This window comes from Dromaius novaehollandiae, chromosome W, assembly GCF_036370855.1.
Source record: "Dromaius novaehollandiae isolate bDroNov1 chromosome W, bDroNov1.hap1, whole genome shotgun sequence".
In the NCBI taxonomy this organism is placed as follows: Eukaryota; Metazoa; Chordata; class Aves; order Casuariiformes; family Dromaiidae; genus Dromaius; species Dromaius novaehollandiae.
The window spans coordinates 32,532,224-32,554,933 of record NC_088130.1 but is presented as its reverse complement, the minus strand read 5'-3'; the positions used below and the strand labels follow the sequence as shown (position 1 = coordinate 32,554,933).

At 36.2% G+C, this 22,710-nt stretch overlaps 2 protein-coding genes across 3 annotated transcripts in view; both read right to left on the bottom strand.

Moving 5' to 3' along the window:
* LOC135323422 (uncharacterized) overlaps positions 1-9,740 on the bottom strand; it is a 47,958-nt gene extending 38,218 nt beyond the window's left edge. Inside the window, exons 1-2 of one of the 2 annotated variants that reach the window (XM_064500837.1) lie at positions 4,366-9,740; positions 99-190 (exon numbers count right to left, since the gene is read on the bottom strand). In XM_064500837.1, coding sequence (XP_064356907.1) covers positions 99-156 — 58 coding nt within the window. In that variant the 5' untranslated portion in view covers positions 157-190; positions 4,366-9,740. Of the gene's footprint in view, positions 1-98; positions 1,684-4,365 lie in introns of those variants that run through there. The other variant, XM_064500836.1, reaches the window with a different exon arrangement.
* A 127-nt stretch (positions 9,741-9,867) lies between these two features.
* On the bottom strand, positions 9,868-22,336 carry LOC135324448 (NAD-capped RNA hydrolase NUDT12-like). Its single transcript, XM_064500838.1, has 7 exons — positions 22,213-22,336; positions 21,293-21,506; positions 17,933-18,528; positions 16,520-16,687; positions 14,547-14,660; positions 12,538-12,737; positions 9,868-11,237 (listed from the first exon to the last, which is right to left on the bottom strand). The coding sequence occupies exons 2-7, from the start codon at positions 21,496-21,498 to the stop codon at positions 11,127-11,129; spliced, it is 1,395 nt and encodes a 464-aa protein (XP_064356908.1). The 5' UTR covers positions 21,499-21,506; positions 22,213-22,336; the 3' UTR covers positions 9,868-11,126.
* Positions 22,337-22,710: the final 374 nt, after the last annotated feature.

Genomic DNA, 22,710 nt, shown 5'->3' with positions numbered 1-22,710 from the left:
CTTTGGGCACAAAGATGGATTTCTGTCTTGATGAATGGAGAGTAAACACCTATGATTCTGATGTTTTTACTTCAAATTAAATATTTTAGTAAACTTACATTCTCTGGAATCAGAGCTTTTTCTGCTCTTGCAGCTTTTTCTTCTTTTTCTACTCATTTCTAAAACCTGAAGGCATCTGCGCTCCACTTTTCTGTGTGGGAGGGAAAACATTTGATGATGAGAAAGATTCTCTGTGATAATTTTGCTCTCTAACTTTCTCTAACTTTTTGTTGAAGTATGTGGAAGGTTTGGACCATGGCTGACTTTACAAGCCTATGATTCTGATTTTTAGACATTACTATGTTGTGTTAAGCATGCATTTCTAATTCAATCTAATTTATATACATATTGAAAACAATGATTATTGTTTTTTCTCTTGAAAAAATGTTTAGACTGAATATAAGAGAATAGAATCCCCAAACCCTCAACCAGGGGATGATCTTTCCATCCATGTTTAGTCAATTATTTTCTTGCAGTAAAGTGAAACCTAAAATTTGTATTGAAACCTAAAATTTGTATTGAACTGAGCAGAATATCTAAAATCCAGAAGTTATCACTCCTACTGTGCAGTGGAGCTTGAGTGGTGATTGAAGGCATGGTAGTGAGGGAAAAGGCCTGTATCCCAGGCTGTAGAGTTACTATGTAGGGGCTATGCAGCCACATAAAATGGGTAGCATCTGGTGGGATTGTGTTTCCTGGGAAAGTTGGCTGGCCAAAACCTACAGCTTTTTTTTCCTACAGTATTGAAAATACAATCTGTGAAAAAAAATATAATCTAAAGATTTCCTATTGTATTTTAATGACCTATGGAATAGATAATTCACATTGTTTGAAATTAGAAGTATTTGAACTGTTAAAACTATTGGCAGTTTTGAAAGTCAGTTATGCAATATATCTTTAAATATCATTGTGACTGCAAGTGATGCTAGTTATAATGATACTTAGACGATGATTGTTCATCAATACATCAAATGCATCATCATACATTAGTACAACAAAAGTTAATAAAATAACTCTATGGTTTTCTTGTGAGTTTTCTCAAGTTAATAGATAAGTTGTCATTCGAGTTACCTGAAAGAATTGGTTTGTATTAAAGAAGTAATAAAAAATAGTGAAATTCATTTCAAAGTCTTAACATGTTTTCTGGTTTAGTTCGATTTGCAAGCTTTTAATTTGTTTCATAAAATGTGAAATTCTATCATCGTAAAAGTAATCATGTTGGAAAGAGCATGAGTGATTTTTTCAGGCTGTAAACCTATGTGGTGTAATGGGAATGTGTGGATTTTGTTATAAAAATTAAGATTACAATATAATCTTTTAAGTCATTGAATAGACAATATGAGAATCGTGGTATGTGTCACTGTATGCAGTCATACGTAGCTAGCCAAACAACTAGGAATAAATTCTTCTTTCAAGACATAGTCATTGACTTCCACAAAAAACTTTTTAATTTTGTGGAAGGCTAAATGACTGGATGTGCCAGAGCACTAATACGTCCATTAGCTGGTTGGGAAAATACTGGCGTTCTCCCCCTGCCATTTTGGAAGACACTCTTGAGAACTGGATAAAGTTGTGTATTTATTTCACAGCAGACACTTTGGGATGTTTACAGTGTCAATTTACAGAACGCAACTATCTCTCAGTTTTTTTCCAGGCGTCCTTAGTCAAAGCTTGACAGACAGCCAAGCCTGCCTGAAGGTGTTAAATTCAGTGCTACAAGGCTAGGTGAGGCAACACATGATGGAGGCAGCTGAGCTCTGTTCTCAGTGGGAAGAATAACCTGATCGGTAAGTCAAATGTGAGGGTCTAAGGGACACAGAGGCAGGGGCTGGGACCAACATTCATCTTTAGTTATGGATGTGAGGGAATGCCTGTCAGCTCCAGATAAAAATCAAGGTTCTATTAAACAGTTACGTATGCTAGTATACTGAGAGTGTTAAACTCATTTTTAGAGTTACCTTATGTTAACTATGATTTGTCGATTGGTACATATATTTATAACCACAGAAAGAGCAAGCTAACAGACCCCCATAATCTGTCTGTGATAATTGATATTTTAGTTATATTCACTTTTATTAAGTTGTAATTGAGAAAACATTTTTATTTTTAGGATTGCTCTCAATTCAACCTCAGGAAAACCCTAAACATCCCTTCTCCTTCCCCAACTCCTAAAATTGTGATTGCCACCAACAAGGATTGCCATAGGACAAAGTTGCTCTCAGTGATAGGATTTTGCCATGTGGTCAAAGACAAGGAGTGAGACCGAGGTGACCAGTATGATTTAAGCTGTGTTTTTGTTTTGTGGGTTTTTTGTTTGTTTGTTTTTTGAATTTTTGTGCTTGGTAATAAAGGAAAAGTAGATGAAAGCTACAATTTAGGATGATTGTTTAGACTGTTTGTGATGAAGACTACAGTTTCGTTTGTTAATTTTCATATTTATATATTACTGATTTAAATTCCAGATGCAGTATGTTGTCATTGATATCTTAAAATAATTTTCAAATAAACATTGAAAAGAACCTTTATAATCCAAATAGTTTTGTTGTCCCTACCACATTTCCAAATGTTAAATTATACTTTCTCCTCTAAGAATTACCATTTCAGAAGAGGGTGGGGTACCAGCTCTTCCTTTTCACTCATGTTTTCTACGTACATTTTCTTTGCCTTCTCTTTGTTTGTTCTTGTTCTGTTGGTTCTACAACTCAGATGTGCTGAGTTAGGAATCTCATCACCTTCAATCCTAGTCATGTAAGTAGTGCCATTGCCTTGAGTAATGATTAATTTAAGGCATCAGGATAGCAGGGTAAGACCCTTAATCACGGACAATTCTGTCCACTGCTGGACACTTCTTGGGAGAAGCTGAGTGTTCACTAGTCCAATTACCTTAACCACGAATAAAGGCATTCAGCCACTGGATAGAAGCCAACATCTCCCGACATAGTGGTCTATGCGATAGGTTATTCTTACTACCAACGGCAGTGCTTGGGTTAGCTCGCGATAAGCGACTCCTTAACTAAATTTTGCGTGAAAGATCACTCCCCACCATAGCAGTAGTTGAATCTGTCTCAAATGTGTTTATTTTCACTGTGAACGGCATCCCTAATAGCATTTCTTGCAGGATAATGTGGGTGACGACAAGCTTTGTGATAATAATATGGACAACAACATTTTATTTTTCTAACATATGCTTCTGAGATCATGTTGTGAGGCAGGAACAGCTGCATTAAAAATCCTACTTGAAAGAAAGAACTGAAAATACAGGAATAATTTTATTTCATTTTCATATTATCTATATAATGGAGATTTTATTTGAAAACATTTGTTTTCTTAAGTTTTCTGAATAAGCATGTTCAGTGAACCTATATTGTGATGATGGGACACTGGCAGAAAAGGCAAAGTAAGCTTTTTTTTTAAAAAAAGCAAGGAAAAACATGAAGGAAATTATTAATGTGTAATGACACAAGAAATGTTAAGTCAGAATGGTGTGGTGACACAATACATTTGTAAAATGTCTAACGTTCTTTCAGGATACTATTGTCTTTTTAGGTGCTAAATATATTTTCTGTAATTTCACCATCATATGTTGTAGAAAGCATAGCTATAAATATTTTCAGCGACAGCTCACTATCTCCCCATTAAATCCCATACCTAAAATATTTCACTTTTCTTAGACTATACAAGAACAATGTCTCAGAATACTCAACCATTTCTGAATTAAAAGCCTTCTACTGCCTTGCCTTCTGTGTTTCAACCATATCAACCCCTTCTGATATATTTCCTCCTTTTGGATACAGCATTTGACTTTTTGTCTCTAAATCTGTATACCAGATTTTGTTGTCATTGCCTTCCACTGCGTCTTGCTTCTTGTATTTCTCAAAACTCTTCTGTTGCATACTAATCTTTGTTTTCTTTGTTTTGACTTTGCTCCTCTATCAAGTTATCAATTATGTTTGGCTCAGTCTCTCACTGCTTAGGTTTCTCCCCTTCTCTCCTCCTTTTAAATTATTCTTAAAGCTTGACTTTTCCTTGTGAATTCTTCCTTTTGCTCTCCTTACTGATTGTACTTTGCAGCATACTACCTGCGTTGGTGTTTATGCACTGTAGCAGATAACCCATGGATAAATAGGGCTCACTCATTTGAGTACCTCTTACTGAATTATCCTCCATTTTCTCATTTTTTCTATGAAGGTGCTCCAAATCTTTTTATCAAGCTACCACTATTCCATATTTCAATAATTTCTGAACACCCATTTCTGCAGTCCTTTTGCCAAAGAATGTATTTTATGCCAAACACATGCAAGGAAAGAGGTGCATTATCAAAAATACCTGTCTTTCTTAGTGGTGTTTCTTATTCTCCCTCTCAGCTGGTATATATCTTATTTTCATTTGTTTATCATTTCCTCTATTATGTTTTCCAGAGAACAAACAAAAGGAGGCCAAAATGTCTTTGGAAAATGTTTAGAACATTTGTTCGTTCTGCAGAAAGAAAAAAAAAAGAAGCAGGCAGCCACTTTATATATATGGAGGAGTAACAAGACCCTAAAGCATTTCACAAAGTTAATTAATACATGAATTATGTGGCTGCAAAGAATCAGCTTCCATTCAGATGGAACTTGGTAGTTATCTGAGAGTACCCAATTAGATATGAGAATAGCACATCCAAATTAAATACTTAGAAAAGCATGGATAAGTGAAATTACTCAGCAATCGGTATTGTACTAAGATCCAGTGATTAACCATTTTATTTCCTGAAATGTGCTGCAGAATTTTTAATAACCACATCAAATCAAGATCTTGCTTTTTCAGCTCATCAAAAGATAAGCAAACACCAGTCAATAGTATTTCTACTGCATTTCTGATTCTCTAGAAAGATTATTGTCTAAGCAACTAAGAACATCACTTGTGCTCTAAAGGAGCACATTCAGGAAATTCAAACTCCATGGAATTAAGATTTTGCATTATTTTGGACCCTTACGTAAGCAAGAAGTGACACTAGACAAATAGTGTGAAATAGGTTTTGACTGACTTTTTTAGAGGAATAGCTGGCATACCATTCTGGCTATTACATTTAAAAGATCTTCCTGCACACAGATTGCTCTTTGCTTTAGTTTTTAAAAAGGCTAATAAGGTAGCAGTCAGTCAACTGCTCTCAAGATTATTTTTACTGAGAATGCAAATGCCAGCAAATGCATACAAAAATTATAGTTCAGCCTTCATGGGTTTTTACATGCACGTGTATTTCTGCTTTTTTTAGGCAGAGAAGAAAAGGTATAGGTCCAGGTTTCAATTCTTAACTTCTGCCAAAACCATTTGTAAAATTCATTTTCTTATAAACCTAAATCAAAGCTCCTGCCTACTTACTAAGCTAATTTTGCTTTCTGTTTAATTATTCTGAGTCCTTGTCCACAAGAATAAATAATGTATTATTAAGACTAGACATTCATTTCATATTTGAAGATGTGTCATTTCTGCATCGAAGTAGTTCATTTCTACCCTCATTTAAAAATATGCAGTTTTCTATATGCCAAAGAAAAGGAGAAATAAGCAGCCTCTGTGCTGTAAATGACCCTTAAATGAACCACCTGATGACTTTAACATGAATTCTGTAAAATGAATACTTCAAGTTACTGATCACATTTTTCAGTGGTATCAGTTCAATATAATGGATGTTCATGTATTTATTATGCGTATATAAAATAAAGTTTCTACAACTGGCCTAGACAGCTTATTTTATTGTGCATTGTATCTCTGTTATACTGGATAAAATCATTTTGTCCTTACTAAAATTTTCCTCATGAATTGCCATGGATGTTGTCTCAACTGTTGGACTGTTCCTATTCCTGTTTTGAGGCCAAAGGAAAAACGGCCAATTTGAACAGGAGCTGGATCAGCCCTTTCCTTGTCAGTGAGTTTGTCATACTGGCATTGTATCTTGCACTCAGTCACTTTTGTTTTTGTTTCAGCACATAAATCATGCTTTGTCAGCATGGACCATAAGAACAGGTAGGTGAAATGCACTTCAGATGTCATGTGGCAAATGGAAATGAAATTAGTAGAAGTGTCACTGTAACACACTGCTGTTTCCAATAGTAGGAAATATAAATTCTATGGTAAAAGATGGTACTACCAACAAAGTACTACAATCCATTGTCAAGCCGACCTATGCTCATTTTTTGAATTTCAGAGTTGTTAATCCCACTGCAATAAGAATAATGTAAATCACAAACCTCTTTTATTTCACTTGAAACCCGGCTTATCAAGAGAAACCTGTGCAATAGTTGTATATTGTCATAATTAATTTTCTTTGGAAGTGAGTTAGCTAGTTATTTTGAGAGCATCTGTGTGACTACAGAATATAAATTATGATTGAGAAAAATCTTTCATTTCTTATAAAGTGCAGTAAGAAAAAAAAATTGATCCTAGCTTCCAGGTTTTGTTTTCCATTCTCTATAATGGGGAAACAGAATTTATCCTACCTTATTTTCTGACTATGCAGTTTCCAAGGTCACTTTCTAGAGGAAAGGCATTTATGGTGCATAGGAGTTATTTGGGCAAAGGATAACAAAAAAGGGAGTGTTTAATATTTCACAGGCTTGTTTTTAGTTCAGTGTAGGTATGCTGAGAAAATGTTTATGTTTCTTCACTAAACTGGGAGGGAGAGAACCAGTGTTTCCCTCCTTAAAGAGGAAAACTACTTTTCTCGGAGTGGTCTAGTATGCAGGATGAGGACACTGCCCCCAGTCCCCTACCCCAGCTATCCAAGCTTAAGTGCTGCAAACTCAGTTTGTAAGCTTCTCTACTCAGCAGTATGTAAAACTCCTTCTTTACTAATATATCCTATCCCTGTAGTCTTACCATAGCATTCTTCACCTTCCACATCTGAAATAGTCTTTGCAGACAAAGACAGTACAAATAACAAATTGAAATTTGTTTAGCCAGGCTTTCAGTTCTTAAAATATGTATTACTACATTTTAAGTCCCTGCCTTTTCGGAAATAAGATGACATACAGTTTTAGGAACCAAAAGTCCATCTTCAAAATCCCTTCTATTTAGGACACTATTATTCATATTTAAAGAATTCAAATTATACTTGAGTTTAGGTTTGTGAATAAATTGCATCTACTGTGTAAAAACAATACAGAAATTCTGTATTTTATAAAAGCTATGATGACTTACAGCAATTAAGTATCTACAAAATACTACCCGATACTTAGGGCTGCTATTTAAAATAAAAAGGTATTTATACTTACTATGAGCCAAGATTCATTTTTCTCAGATACTCACTTGCTATTATGGACTGTCTGTGAATAGTTTGGTTTTCTAAGCTAACAAAGGATGGGCTGGCTGCCTTGCTATGGCTTAATAGGATAACACGTTCACATTTTTTTTCCTTTGCACTTATCCACTTCTGCACTGTCAACCCCGGTCAGGAACAACGTGCTGTATACACATATCCTTCCAATTGCTGAAGCAAAAAAAGCACTACTGGTTATTTAACTCTTAATAGTTAAAGCAAATGAGAAAAATAACAATTAACTCAACTTACCTGGGCAAATGCTTTAGAAAATGTCAGTTTTGTCTGCAAAGCCTAAGTTAATAAAATTGCATACATGAAAAGTAAAGATAAAAGAGGGAGCAACACTATTCACAGTCTTGCTCCACTTCTTTTTCTATTTCTGTCCCTTAAGCTCAGAATCTGATTAGTATATTTAATTCCATGAAGCATCGTGACTGGTCTACCTTTAATCGGCCTACTGACATCCACTCTTTTTTCCTTCACATGTTGCAGAATTTAAGACACACGTCTACCAATTTAGCAATATTCCTACACAAAACACAACATATAATGTTTATGCTACACTACCCACATTGGAATGGTTTTATTTTTCATATATTTACGTATATGCAATATGAAAAATAGGATATAAGAAATATGCTTATAGGAAATATTTCAGGACCTGTGAAAATTTTGTAAGAATCTCATGCCAGTATTTTAACATAAGCTTACAGTTTGGTCAGTAATATGAACTTTTTCATATTTACCACCTTGTTTGGTCCACCTTATTGTATTATTATCTGTAAGTTCCCATCTTATAATTTCAAAAACAGGTAAAATACATAATTTTTACAAATTATATACTGAATACAAGTTAATAACTGTTAGTGTAAAGGCAAACTGGGAAGAAAGGCATCTTCAAAATTTTATTCCTTGTACATCAGCATGTGCTAACAGTACTCTCTTTGCTCTGGTACCATAGTAGAAACAAGAGAGAAGATAGTGGGACAACATTCTTATATCGCATGAGCAAAACCCCTCTATTTTTAGTGGTTCAAGTATTTTTTTAATGTAGTGCCTTAGCTTAATAGCAAGAAATAGTCTTCTTGCACAGGTGCAGCGTTTTGGATGAGGCATACAATTCAAATCTTATGGAGGTGTTGTCCTGACCATATTCCAGTTTGATTCATTATACTCTTTCTGTTTAATTTCCTTGCTAAATTTAATTTGGCACTCTTCTAAATTGTTCTGGTTGTTAAATGTCTACAGCATTTGGCTCTTCAGTTAGATGTTTCATGTGAAATCAGCAAATAATAACTATCATTCAGAAAATTTCTATGGTGTAGAATAGATATTTTCAAACTAGAATACTATTCTACTACCTACAAGTCCAATTAAGATAAAGAGCCAAGAAAAGTCTCACTTTAAGAGATTAAAATTAGTTCTTACAGAAGAAATATTTGTCATCTTTTCCTGAATGGTTCATCTGTTGGGAAGGAACAAAGCATGGGTGTATACATACAGTGCCGTTTTAAAAGGACACTTGATTTAGCATTTCTAAATGTAAATACATTAAAAATCATTATAAATAATACCAGAAGTTATTAGAATTGAAAGATCATTAAAATATTACTTTCAAACTCAGAAATTATTAAAACATTGCTTTCTTTTTCAACACATTCTTTTTCTGTTGCTTTCATGCTGTAAAATGGTATTTTCAAATTATTTATTAGCATTGTAATTAGATATATATTCTGTTTATATAAATTAAAAATGATAAAAAAGAGTCTGAATCTTATTATCAATGTCAGGTTGTGGACACTCTTATGAGTTTCACAGTTATAAACCTATCTCTATAGCAACTCACCAAAATTTCCTACATAAAAAACTAATGGTAGGATGGGACTTATATATATATTTTTAGTTACCTCAATGTAATAAATGATTTGTCTTTACACTGTCTATATTTGCTCTTTGCTTTATCCTCCCTCTTCCATCTGTTCATCATTCCCTCCTTGTTCATCTCTCTTATGCTTGGTCATCATTGTAATCCTATTCAAAAGTTTCTTCCATTGCTTAGTTTCTCCTCCTATTTGCATGCTGTCCACTGTTCTCCTCCACTTGCATGAACAACCTGCAGCTAGACTTCCTTCCCCCCCCCCCGCCTTCTTTTTTTTTAAGGTCATTTGAACTCCACTGACAGTATCTTGTCTTGCTTGTTAGCTGTGGTCTATGAAAGCTTTCCCTATTTTCTCTTCTGCTTCGTAGAAGAAATTTTTAAGGGAAGCAGTGTATTGCTTCCTTTTCTTTTCCAGATGGGTCAACAGATTCCCCAATCTTCTTAATTTATAGGTGCAGTAGAAACAAGGGAAAGGGCAAAACAAACTAATGATTTGTGAATTGTTTCAAGTCTGCCAGAAGTGTCTGTTGGATCAAAGTTTGATACCACTGCCTTAAAAACAGGATGCTGCAGTAGTATGAGAACACTGGATGGAAAAAATTAATTATTAGGATTTGTAAAAACATCTGTTCTGATTCTAGATTTTGCAGAATTTTGAAAAAAGAAAAATCACATCTTTTATTGATTAAAAAGATTCAAAATACTCTGAATAAAGAAACACCATATAAGTTAATTTTTATGACTAACATTGCATTTCCTCCTAGTCATTTGCATTTCTTTTTATACCACTGCAATGACTGCACAATCACAGACTACTGAATCTTATCATGACAGTAATAGTAACAGTACACTTTTGTAACCATCTATTTTGAAAGAATATAGTTTCCATTCTTATCAGTAATGCAATAAATTAAGGTAAAATTTGAAATACAGCATTAAATATACATAAGTAAATATTTCTAATACTGTGTTGCTCTCTCAGTCGCACAGTTGTGGTTGATATATTTCTGTCTTTCAACTGTAAATTCTTAATAACAATAATCTTTATCTCAGTTTTTATAAAGTAACTTTTTACATATTTTGAAATATTATGTGCTGTTTAAATAATCTATTTTCTTCTTCGTTACTCTACAGTTCCACTTCTAATGATCAGAGAATGAAATAACTCGTTGCCTAAGGTAAGTAAGTACATTATCATTTTATATAAATAGTCAGTATCTAGGCTTTTTGGAATGGTTCTCCAATACCTTTTTTTTTTTTTTTTTAAACAAAGTACTGTGTTAAGCCTTTAAAATAATTCAGGACAACATTTAATTGGGTAAGTGGAGGCCAAGTCAGACTGGTAGAGTAAATCCTCTCCTTACAATGTTATTCATGTGAAAGATAAAAAGTACTACCTGTTGAGCATTAAACTTTGCTATTTGTTTAAAAATAACCATTGCTGATAGGACTTTCAGCATTAAATGCTATTTGGTGTTCCCATGCCAGGCAGAATTAAAAAAATTTAAATTTAATTTAAAAAAAACCCCCTCCTTCCAGTGGGGGCTGTTTGAGACATCTGGCCCAAATCAGATATTAAGTTCAAAATAGCTAAGTGAATTGCTGGAAAGTAAAGAGCATGATAGTGAAAGGCATAATAATTTGATCCCCAAATCAAAAAGCAGCGTGTGCACAATAAGATATCAATGTTGCCTGTTTGTTGCTTGCTTGGACAGTAACTGGCTTATCATCCAGTTATAACCTAGGTCTGAACCCCCCCCAGTTTGCATTGTTTAGCTCTGGAGCCAAAGGGCAGGCTCAAAAATACATGTGGTCGTATGTTTACTAGATAAACAGGTCTTTCTAATTTATTTCTAACATTAGCATTCACTAGAAGAAATAATTTAACTTAAAGAAATCAATTATTTGAATTTAAAGATTAGCATTCATTCCAATCCAATGTTTTATCAACTGGTGTGCAATAGCTCGACTTGGTGGCACAAAGAAAGAACGATGATTTCCTTTAATGATAACATCCACGACCTGCAATAAATACAGATTTTTTTTTCTTTAGAAGTTAGTATTATAAATCATACAGAATCTAAGATTTTATGAATACAGGAATTATCATACTATGATAACCAATCAGTCTACTGTTACTGTGACAAAGCTACTACCACGTTCTCCAAGAGAGATGCAAAAAAACATACAGAAGGGATGTTATAAATTCTGACATCTTTGAGTTCAAATGTACCTCAAAGCATGCTTTCTTTCTAATACAACTTTTGACACTGACTGTCTATATATTTAAGGCTTTTGTGAAGCCTTTATTTTGGTAAGGACCACCAGATGGTGCTCTACACTGCTTTTTACATTCTTTATTTTTTACATGCAACTTTTCGGTCTTGAATGAATTATGTTTTGTTGGTTTCCTGAAGCAGTAGCAAGCAACGTGGGAGTATGCTTTTAGATTGGTATATTTTTGAAGGACATTTATTCCCATCTCTATACCAATCTGCTGATGATTAGCTGTATTCAGAACTCATTTAAAATAGATAAGCATTCTCAGGAACACACTGAGATTGTAGGTGACTAACTTTGCCTTCAGGTTGACTTACTGAGTCACAACACTTGCAACTGCTAGGAAGATGCATAGTGTTAAGAAGTTTAGCTCCTCAGTAGCTTGTGACGACAAACTGAATAGATCACTAAACAATTGTCCCTTTTTCCTCTTGTAAACTTGTATTTCTTTCTATGCAAGTCTTGTTATTCCCTCTTTTGTTAACATTTCAAATATTCAGAAAAGCTAAGTTTAGAATTCCATATTAATGCACTGTGAACTGCATTTAATTACTAGAGCTTTAAACTACTATTGCACGGAAAAAAGATGTTAGAACTAATGAATTTCCAGAGCTTTAACCTAAACTTCCCCTGCCCCACCCCAACAAATCTTATAGCATGCTTGTTTGGAGAAACTCAAATGATGAATGCCATTAAATACTTCCTCCACCTAAATGCAAACAAAGCACAGGCTTGTGAAGGAAAGTGGGCTAAAATAATTGTAACTTACTTACCTCCTGAAAGGAAACAGTGAACAGCTAACTATGGCAAAAATGTCAAGAAATGGGCTTGAAACTGACCCAGTAATTACCATGCTCCCTTATGAATATCTGCCTTTCTCTGACTGCAATTTGCAATTGCCATATAATGCAATTACAGTATGATAAAATGGAGAATATACATGCTTATCCAACTTGCTGAAAAAAGTGAATATCTATTGTATGCCAGAACCGATACAGTCACAGACCAATCAATACAAGAAGGAAATTAAATTGAACTTTACCTGTTCTCTAGTGAACCAGCGGGCATCCTCTATTTCATTCTTGTCAACTTTAATTTCTGTAGACACTGCAACAGCTAAGCAACCAATCATTAGGGAGGAGGGCATTGGCCATGGCTGACAACAGACATACTGAACATGGCCCACTTTGACTCCAGCCTCCTCTTCTACTTCTCTTCGAACAGCATCTTCTATTGTTTCGCCTAATCAAAAAGGGCAAAGAACAAGCGGCCGATGAAAACACTCCAAGCAAGGATTATATCCTGTAGTTTGAACTGACTCAAAAGATTTGAAACTGTCTTTAACTGCCTGAACCAATCTCAGGAACTGCTCTGAAATCTAGCTCACAGATCAGGACATAGACTTTAAGCATGGGCCACAGAAGACTACTAAAGTCAAAGCAGTCACCAAAGCAGTATTTTTAAAATGGAACTTTGAAAATAAAGTACTATAACTTCTCCACCATAATGTTAATTTCCCAAATCGATAGTTTACCGTATGTGCAAGCTACCATTACTCCACCTAAAACTATAAAAATTGGGTAGGGAATGCACTGTTCTTTAAATGAATTTTGAAATACCAATCTGTTCATTTATAAAATAGCATTCTGTTAAGTTTTAGATTTTCAGGACAACTATAATGGCATGTAATACAACTTGGAAATGAAGTATTTAAAAAGAAAACAGTAAGAAAACAGGGACTACAGTAGACTTGCATACATTCCTGCACTGTGTCAGACTCATTCTTTATTGTCTCAACACATGCACACAATTATCCAAACTTAAAACTTCAATGGAAAACTTTGTCCATTTGCATGGACATCTGTACAGATGTATACGTGCAGTGATGATGGTTATAGGCTTACATATCTATGTGTATACTCTGATGTAACCGCTGATTAATGTAGGGTTCATTAAAGCAAACAATCCACACATCAGTACAGTGCTTTATTTGAAGATATTCTAAAAATTCTTTTAAGTAGTTCAAACAGGATGTGCAAGAACCAAGAGCTTTTATACATATTACAAGATACAGTGATGTTTCTGTGTATTTCATTTTGTCCCATGAAAGAACTAGCCACTAATATAGCAAACCCTTTCATCCAGTCAAAAAACTAACTTGTGCATAAATGTCAATATTTGCAGATATTTTCTTCAGGTTTTTTATTAATTGATAAACCAAACAGTATTTTAGCTAACAAGAGAACTCCTAAGACTTGGCTCAACTTAGCTGAGTCTTAGCTCAGCTAGGATCAGCTGATCAGAAGATAAGCTACTCTTAAATTTCAGTATTATATAACTGAATTGAGTATCAGAGAGTAGTAAGTTGGGGAGGGAGGGAGTGAAAAAAAGGAGTGAAGAAATAAACCTCCTGACTTCTTCCAAATGATACCTGAATCAGCTTATTCATGCAGGCACCATAATTCATTCACACAATTAGAGAATATAGTAATACTTCTACTCTAGCTGGCGAGTAAGATGTATTTAAAATGTAAGAATATTTTACAAAACGTTCTGCACCTATTAATAATTTGAACTAACTGAAACTATTATTGCTGAACACAGCTAGGAAAACATCCCTTTACTTCTCTTTCTGAAATGGTAATATTTCTGCTGCTCTTCCATATAGTCGGTCAGGCCTTAAACACTTCAGCACATGCCTCAGTATGAATCATTCAGTTTAATCTCTTTTTTCTATACTAAAACTGCTTGCTAAATATCATTAAAGAAAGGTTCTTACATATGTTTTTATATGTTTTTTAAATTTAATTATATGATTTGAGAGTGCGTAAGAAAACTATTTTAAAATTATATATATTCATGTTGACTTGTGCTTTTTTTTAAAATAAAGTGCTGCAGAGTTTAGTACAGGTATATTTATTATAACAACTATCTAACAGGAAGTCAAAGCATTCATTTGACATAACATTGTACAAATTTCTAAATTATTTTCAATGTACAATACTTGCATGCAAGAAAAATCCTTTGATAAAGCAAAATGAAGTTACTCACCAGGTTCTACAAATCCAGCAAGACAGGTAAACATTCCAGGGGGGAATCTCTTCTGCCTACCTAAAAGGCAGTGGTTCCCATCTGGATGGATGACTTGCATTATCACAACAGGATCTGTAAGGCACATGAGAGAATTATATTTCAACTTTTGGGGGACTTAAAAACAGCAATAAATTTCAGCCAATTCAATTATTAATGTGTGCAGATACAAATAAGATACCTTTAAGTGCTTGAAATCAAAATTGTGTAGGTGCCCCAAAACAAGCTGTTATTTTATTTAGCTGTTGTTTTTTTCCTGCAAGATACCTATTCAATTATTTTTGCAACATACATGCTTAGTAGAAGCACTCTGCTAGCCAAGGCTTGAAATTCAGGGCATAAATTACCTGCAACCGCAGCATACAACCTGACGAGAGTACCAACAATACTAACCTAGTTATACATCCAGCAGGCAGCAACAATTTTGGCAGCAAGCACAATTTACTATGACCTCTTCCACACGCATGCAGCCGTAGGATGTATTTTTGACTGAAATGCACATAGAAAAGCTAGATACTCTTGTTAAAATGTAAATACCAACTGAACTTTCCACTTTTGCCTTTTTTGATTATTCCCACTCAATCTCTCATTTGATGTTGCATTTTTATTTGCTTTTTCACTTCTGACCTTTTTATGTTTCTTTTTCTTACTTTCTTAATATTTTCTCCTATTAGTATCATGGTTTTTGTTATGCATCTCTGCATAATGTTCATCTACCCTCTTCTTCCCTTTTTATTTTCATCAGATGCTTAAGTATTCCAGTGTTTTGTGTTTAATTTTTTTTTCAACCTCTGCCTTTACATATTTTTTCTCTTGATGTTGTCTGTCTCCCCTTTTTGCCCAAAAGGCCAGTATTTTCTCTCTAAGAAGGTTTGATTCAGCAATCAATATAAGCAATACTTTCGAAGATTAGTGCCTTATTCAAAGGCGTCTGCCATGTAGCTCAGTGTACAATTTCAGGTGTTGCTGTCTGTATACTGTTTTTTTAGAGGAAAGCATCAGTAACAATTGCTGGTTCAGCAGTCTTTCCTAGATAAACCCATTCCTTTTCTGACTTTGTTATGCTAGAGACTGTAAAGAAATAGCTACTAGTCATTTTCCAAGCTTCACTATAGTCCATGAGAGAGAAGAAAATGTCACAACTTTTCTGATTAATAAAAAGGTCTATCTACGGGACATAACACAAAGCAAAGCCCAGAAATAAACACATACAACATCCAGAATTACAACTGCAAAAGAAAAGAGAGGCCAGGGTAGGGGAAGGAGAGGTGAGCAGATGATCACCAAATGATGCAGGCAGGTAAGTTTTTTCCTTCTTTGTTTCCCCACCTACAGCACAGAAATTATAACCACCTCCTTTGCAACAAATTTAATGAAAGGAGCTATAGAAGAATATATGTAAGTTTGTATTCTGGGTAGAATTAAGCCATGTAGTTAGTGACTGACAATGGAAAGTGAAAGCCAGTGGAGGTGGTTAATGCAGTCAAAGCAGCACTACAGGAAAATGACCATTGTGTCAGAAATTTGATGCAGCGCCAAACAGACTATTTGAAGCCCAGAAGGCTTGCAGTATGTGAGACGACAATATGAAGGAAAAAAGAGAGTAAAATGTGAGCCTTTGTATTGTGAATATCTCATTGATGAGATATTTATATTTATATAACCACATCTAAGTGGTATTATTGCATTTCAATAAAGATTGATATTGTCACAATATTTTTGTCACAGGCTACACCAAGAGGCAGAGGCCTGAACTATGTCATTCTAAATAGAGCTGAGACAGACACACACTCTGTAGAGAGACAAGTATGTAAGACCTAAGACAGAAGCAAATAGCTGAAATAGCTAAAGAAACAGAGTTACATGTATATAACAGTATGGAAGCAGTTACAAATAAGGTTCTTTTCACCAAGTTTATCTTACAGTATCCTCACCAACTCTTGGATATGAGGTGTTGTGAACACCGTGGAGACTGGGACAACCTTCTTTCAAACAAGTTTTCTTGTAACCTCCTTCTTCAATCTTGGTTGCACTCCCACACGTTGGGCAGAATTGGTAGCGGCTGTGCCATGCTAGAACAGATCTAGCTTGGGCCACTACTCCTTTAAAAGAATACATTGAATATACATAAAATCACATACTAATTTATTTAAGCTTTTAATATTATAGAATAAAGCACATATTAAAATTTAAATAAAGTAAGGCCATGCCTTAAACTGTCATCTGCTATAAGAGAAGTTGAGCAATATGGGTTATTTGGATCTTTTTTTTTTTTTTTGGTAGGGCAGCACGTGCAATATATTGTAGTACTACATGGACATGGCCCAATTCATTTGCTCAGAAAAAAATTCATGGGATTTCCAGACCAATATACCCTGTTTCTCATTACTGTTACTGTGTCTGGGTAAAGTATCTGAATTACGTATCACACTCCTTCTAGTGGCTAGAATGACTATTTCAGAGCTACTACATGTATCTTGACATAATAATGCATTGTTCCATTTAAACTTGAGGTGGAAGTCACACACTTGCTGTTTATCCTTCTGTCAGAACAAAATTGTCGCAACAGCAATTGTTGCAACATGTCCATACTGGAATTCATTCACTTCTGCGATGCTGACTTTGCAGCATTAACAATTAATTTTCAGTATACAAATCTAATACTGTACTAGAATACTTGTCTTATAGAGCAAATAAATTACAGGAAAGATCATGCAACTGCCAATATTTTTAGGATAAGATGGGGAAACCCAAAATTTCATCTCTACTTAGTTTCTGTAAAATCTTCAAACAAATCAGAAATCAATACAAAACTTGTGCGTTATTGCCAAGATATCATTAGTGTCCATACTTGCACTACATTGTAATACTTAAGGGCTGGTTTTGTCTGCTTTCCGGCAGCAGAGCACCAAGCAACAGGGTTGCAATGCTCTGGGTGCTACTATTGCTCATACTTTTTTATTCTCAGTAAGTATCCAACAAATTCTTATTAAGGACTTATTTTCATTTCTTGTATTGAAACTCAGTAATCGGAGGATTTTTTTCATCACTTTAGAACACATGCATATGCATTAATATTAAAATAGCATAATTTGTAAAACCATGATGGTGAATGGATTTTATAATCTATTACTTGTGATTGCAGATGTTAGTACTTTGCAACTGCATGTTTTCACATACAAAATTCTTCACAAAATGACTGATGAACAGTTAAAGTTTTTCTAATGCCACTGAAAATGCATAGTTCTACTGCAGTAGTTGTTTGTCTTTGCACTACATTCCAGCGAATCCCAAAGCATATCTTTCTGATGAGACATCTGATTACAGTTGCATTTTATGCACCTTACCAGCTTCTTTTTCAGGCAACTGCAGTAGTGCAGGCATTGGTGGATGAAGAAAATAACAGTCTTCATGCGTCTGTTTAAATTTCTCAGCGGAAATGGGATCTATGCTAAGAGCGAACCAAGCAACTAACCCATCCTCTTCGTCTTCTTTCAGAACCCTTCCATTGCAAGCAGCCAGCAGGTTCATGTGGAACTGAAGTTCAACTCCAAGAAAAATCAAGGTGACTTCTTCAGTCTGATTCAGGTACTGCTTTACATCTTTGTGGTACAGCCTACAAAGCTTGACTTCTGGTTGCTGGGAACTCTCTACTCCTCCACCCAAAGTAACTAAAGGACTTAGATTTGAGAAAAGGATGTATACTGTAGTTGGATGCATCTGTTTTTTGTTTAACCAGTTAGAATCTGTTCTTTTGTCACTTCTTCTGTCCAGAAGTGTCATGCCAAAGTAATTTTCATACTCTTTCACTTCATTTGACAGAAAAATAGGTCTCTCCCCCCCCTTCACATTAGCCAACAAATTAGCTATGTGCTTGTACCCCCAAAATTTAGCAATGTCCAGAGCAGTCTGCCTTGATTTATTAACGATGGACCTGTCACACCTACAGAAAAAGAACAGAAGAGCGGTTACCACAGTAACTTTGTTTAAGAGTCCTAATGCTGTATTATTCTTACTTAAGGCACAACACTGATACTATTAAGCTGCAGGAGCTTTTAGAAATTCAGTCTATATTGGGGCACCTTTTAGGCTAACAAGTTAGCATTATAGTAGTAAAAAGTGATCATACTTCACTTCCTTGTGCTAATGCTGGATCTCATCTTTAGACTGCACTCCAAATTAACTATCACTTACCAACATTCATGCTGTACTACAACAGCAATGAATTAATAGAAAACCCAGACATTGTGTGATGCAAAAAACAACAAAACAAAAAAAGAAAACCCTCAAGATCCTTTATAAGGAAGTGGAACTGTGAAAAATAGGCTACAGGTCTCTTCTGAATAACCAGAAAATACAAAAAGGATTGAAAAAAAAAAGCAGTTTAACAAGCATTACTTTCTAGAAGGTATCCAAAGTGGTATCAAAAGACTGACAAGACAAGATTTTCTGTTAAATAAAAATTAAGGACATGGCCTGTGCTTAGTGAGAGAAGTTGCACTTTGAGAATTGTGGGGCAGGAGCTGGTCCCTATCAATTACCAAAACACCTGCAAAATCAAAAATTTGACAGTATCTTTTTAAACAAATACATGCGATAACTGTTTAATTTTGTGATGCTGCTTTCTGGAAGTGGTATCTTAATTTTGGGTGTTACTGTCTACCGTCAAAATATCCCTGAATTTCTTGAGCTTTTGATTTGCTAGCCTAAGGAGAGTAAAGGTTTGATCCTATCAAGTAGAAATCAATTTATGCCCTATGGACTTTCCAAGTTACTAAAAACATGGGAAGCCTCGATGCTAAAATGCTGTATTAAATCGAAATTTTTAGATTAAAAAAACCAAGCCTCAGAAGGAAAGCCACAGCACAAAGGAAATACCCTCAGTAGCCCATTGTTTTTAAAACCGTAAAAGGCTAATACATTCATGTTGATGATACGCAGGTAACTAATAACGGCGAGACTGTTTTGACTTCAGATTTTATATTAAACTCAATAGTTTTTGACAGAATTTGAGTATACTCTAAAAAAGCACTCGAATTTTAATTTAAAAGTTTGTGGTGCTAAAAGAACTATTGTTGCCCGTTTATGTTTTCAGATTAATTATCTTTACTGTAAAATCTTGCCTTATTTCCTGTTTAATTTCTATCGTTCAGCCACTGAATTTTGTTGTGATTTTGTCTTCTACTTTCTGCCTACTCAGGTACGTGCAGGCTGTGATCAAATTGCTATTCACGGTCCTCAACAGTGGCTTCAATTATTTAGATTACTAAGATCTTTTTTCCAGGCTTCAAACATTTCTTGTAGCTCTTCTCAAACATGGACGAATAAAAATATTGATTTCCAGGATTAGTCTCTGGAATGTTATATAATATCACCTTCAAAGTTTTATTGACATTCATGTTTATACATCCAGCAATGTATTAATCCAAATGATTATGACTAAATATGATTAAAATTAGACTAAAGAGGCCACAGAATCACATCAGCAACTGTATTCAAATTGCCTTTAAGAACTGTCCTGAAAAGGACATTTACAAAAGGAAATTAATTCTTTTTTACAATAAGCAAAGTGGTAAAATCCCCAAAATCTCAAGGAGAAAGGTTCTTCAGTACACACAAGATTTCGATCCAAAAAAATCTGGCACGTAGGTATTTTTCTGCTTGCTAGAATGTGCTGATTATAGGCCAGAATAGCAGTTCATCTGACACTCCATGCTGAGCCCCAGCAGAGGGTATATCATTTTGCTAGGAGGAAAAAAACGATGGGATGACCCCTAGAGCCTGTGGAATGCCATGCTTGAGCTTACTCATACTGAATTACATACTGAACTAATCTTGCTTGGTTCTGTAATTTGGAGTGCAGAAAGGAACAGATTGGTCTTGATTAATGTAGACTTCAGTTGAACCAGAACACATGACTCTCATGCTTCATTTTGAAATATTTTCCATTTGAAACATTTGGATCCTCACTTTGTTCAGGATTTAGAAGAATCTTCTTTCGGGTCTCAAGCAGAGCTTTGAGGCATCATTTGCTTTTCTTTAGTAATTTGAAAAACTAGCACTACAGCAGCTGACTTCAAGATAGACAACAAATATGATAATGTATCTTTGGCAGGCTATGAAAATGCTTGGTGTCATACTGACAGAATTAAAAAACATAACAGTGCAGGGAGGAAGGAAGAAGGGAACAGTCCAAAAAATATGGAATTCAGCAACCAGTAACTTCAGCACTGCTCAATTAAAGGGATGTCAGTCATGTCTTACTTCAAAGGCGAGTAAGTCAGCAAATATATTTTCATTTTCATGTTATCGTCTGCACTATAACATAGATGCCAGTGGATTACAATTAAAGCTCAGAGAAAAAGACTAAGTGGAACAATCAAATATATCAACTTTATACTCACTACAGTGGGTGGAACAGGATATGAATTTTTTTCTATTCTGTTGGTTTCTGAGAAGAGTGACAATATATCCTTGAAAATCAAAGCAGTAATTTTAGACAGGCTCATATCTTTTAAGCAGCAAGTATGGAAAGCATGATAAAATTACAAAATCTAGTCATGAACTGTGAGAGAGTAAAATTTTCTGAATTTTAAACCTGGAAATTCTTCATCTACTGGGTAAATTTACTTTTCTGATATACAGATTAAATAGGCAGAAGGGGATTCAGGTTAGAGCTCTTCACTGGGATCCACTAAATAGCTTACCCTTCTTCAAGAAGAATTTGTACAATCTCAAAATGTCCATTTCTGGCACCATACATCAAGGCTGTCCAGCCGTTCCCTGCAGTTGCATTGATAAGTGATGGAGAATGACTGAGCAATGTTTTCAATCTGACTGTATCACCAGCAGCAGCAAAATTATGCAGTTGAGAAATCATGTCCTGCTTCAGGTTCTTTTCAAAGTCTGTCATTGTCTCAACTAAGTTAAAAAAGAAAACAGAAATATCTGAAAACAAATTTACTATTGGTAAAAGGATTTTAAAAAGTAAATTAAGACTAATGCTATGCAGCTAATCCAACATTGTCACTGAAACTATGGATACAAGTGAAATTCTTATAATCCATATGAAATTGTTACTTCCAACCAAGTATCAGTTCCACAGATTCCAAACGTGGGTAAAATTTTACCTCAGTCATCAAAACCAGTTTTAAAGACGACTTATGGAGAGAAGGATTTTACAATGAAAATGAAGCTTGTTCGAAAGTGAAAGATGTGTTCGGGTTTCAGATTAAACAAACACACAATCAAGATAAAACCTCTGAACAAGAGAAATCTGTCTTGGGGAGAGATCACTTTCCTACGCTGGAGCCGCCCTGGAGTCTCTAACGGTCGGCGCGGCCCGGCCAGGGCGGCCCACCGGGGAGGCCGGCAGCAGGCGCGGGGGGACGGGCGGCCCCCGCCCCCCCGGGGCCAGGCCTCCCCCGGCGGCCACCCGTTGCGGCGCGGCCCGCTCCTAGCCCGCCTCCCCTCAGCGCCCCTTGGGCGGCCGCGGGGGCGGGCAGGTTGTGGGGGTGCCACGATCAGGGCTCAGGGCGCGAGGGGGCGGCGGGGCGGCACACGGACATGAGCCGCGGGCGGGGCGCGGCCCGCACCCGGCGGGGGGACCCGGCGGGCTCCCTGTTACCGTGAGGGGCTCGGGCGCAGCAGCCGGCGCAGGGCCGTGACTCGGCACGCACTTCCGCCGCGGCTGCCCCGCCCGCACTTCCGCGGCGGCCGCAGTAGGGGCAAGGTGCGCCCGGCAGGAAATGGCGCCCGAGGGGGTGGCCCGGCCCGCGGAACGGCGGGCGAGCACCGCCCGCCGCTCGTACGCTCTCGCTGCCTGGCCGGGGGCTCGGCGGGGACGAGGGCTGCGGCTGGGGACAGACCCCGCCGGGCTGGGCCGGGCCGGGCCGGGCGGGAGGGAGGGAGGCCGAGCTGCTGCCGCCGCTGCTGCGGGTGGAAATCCCTGCTGCCAGTCACGGGCATTACAAGTGGTCACTTGAGTCATGTCAAGCAGGTCAGCTTGCTGGACAGACTGAGGAACAGAGAGGCCTTTCGTCTTCCAGGCAGCGAATTTTATAGTTCGAAAAAGCACTCAAAAGCTTCCGCGACACCCCCTCCCCCCCAACTTCGCTTCACTATG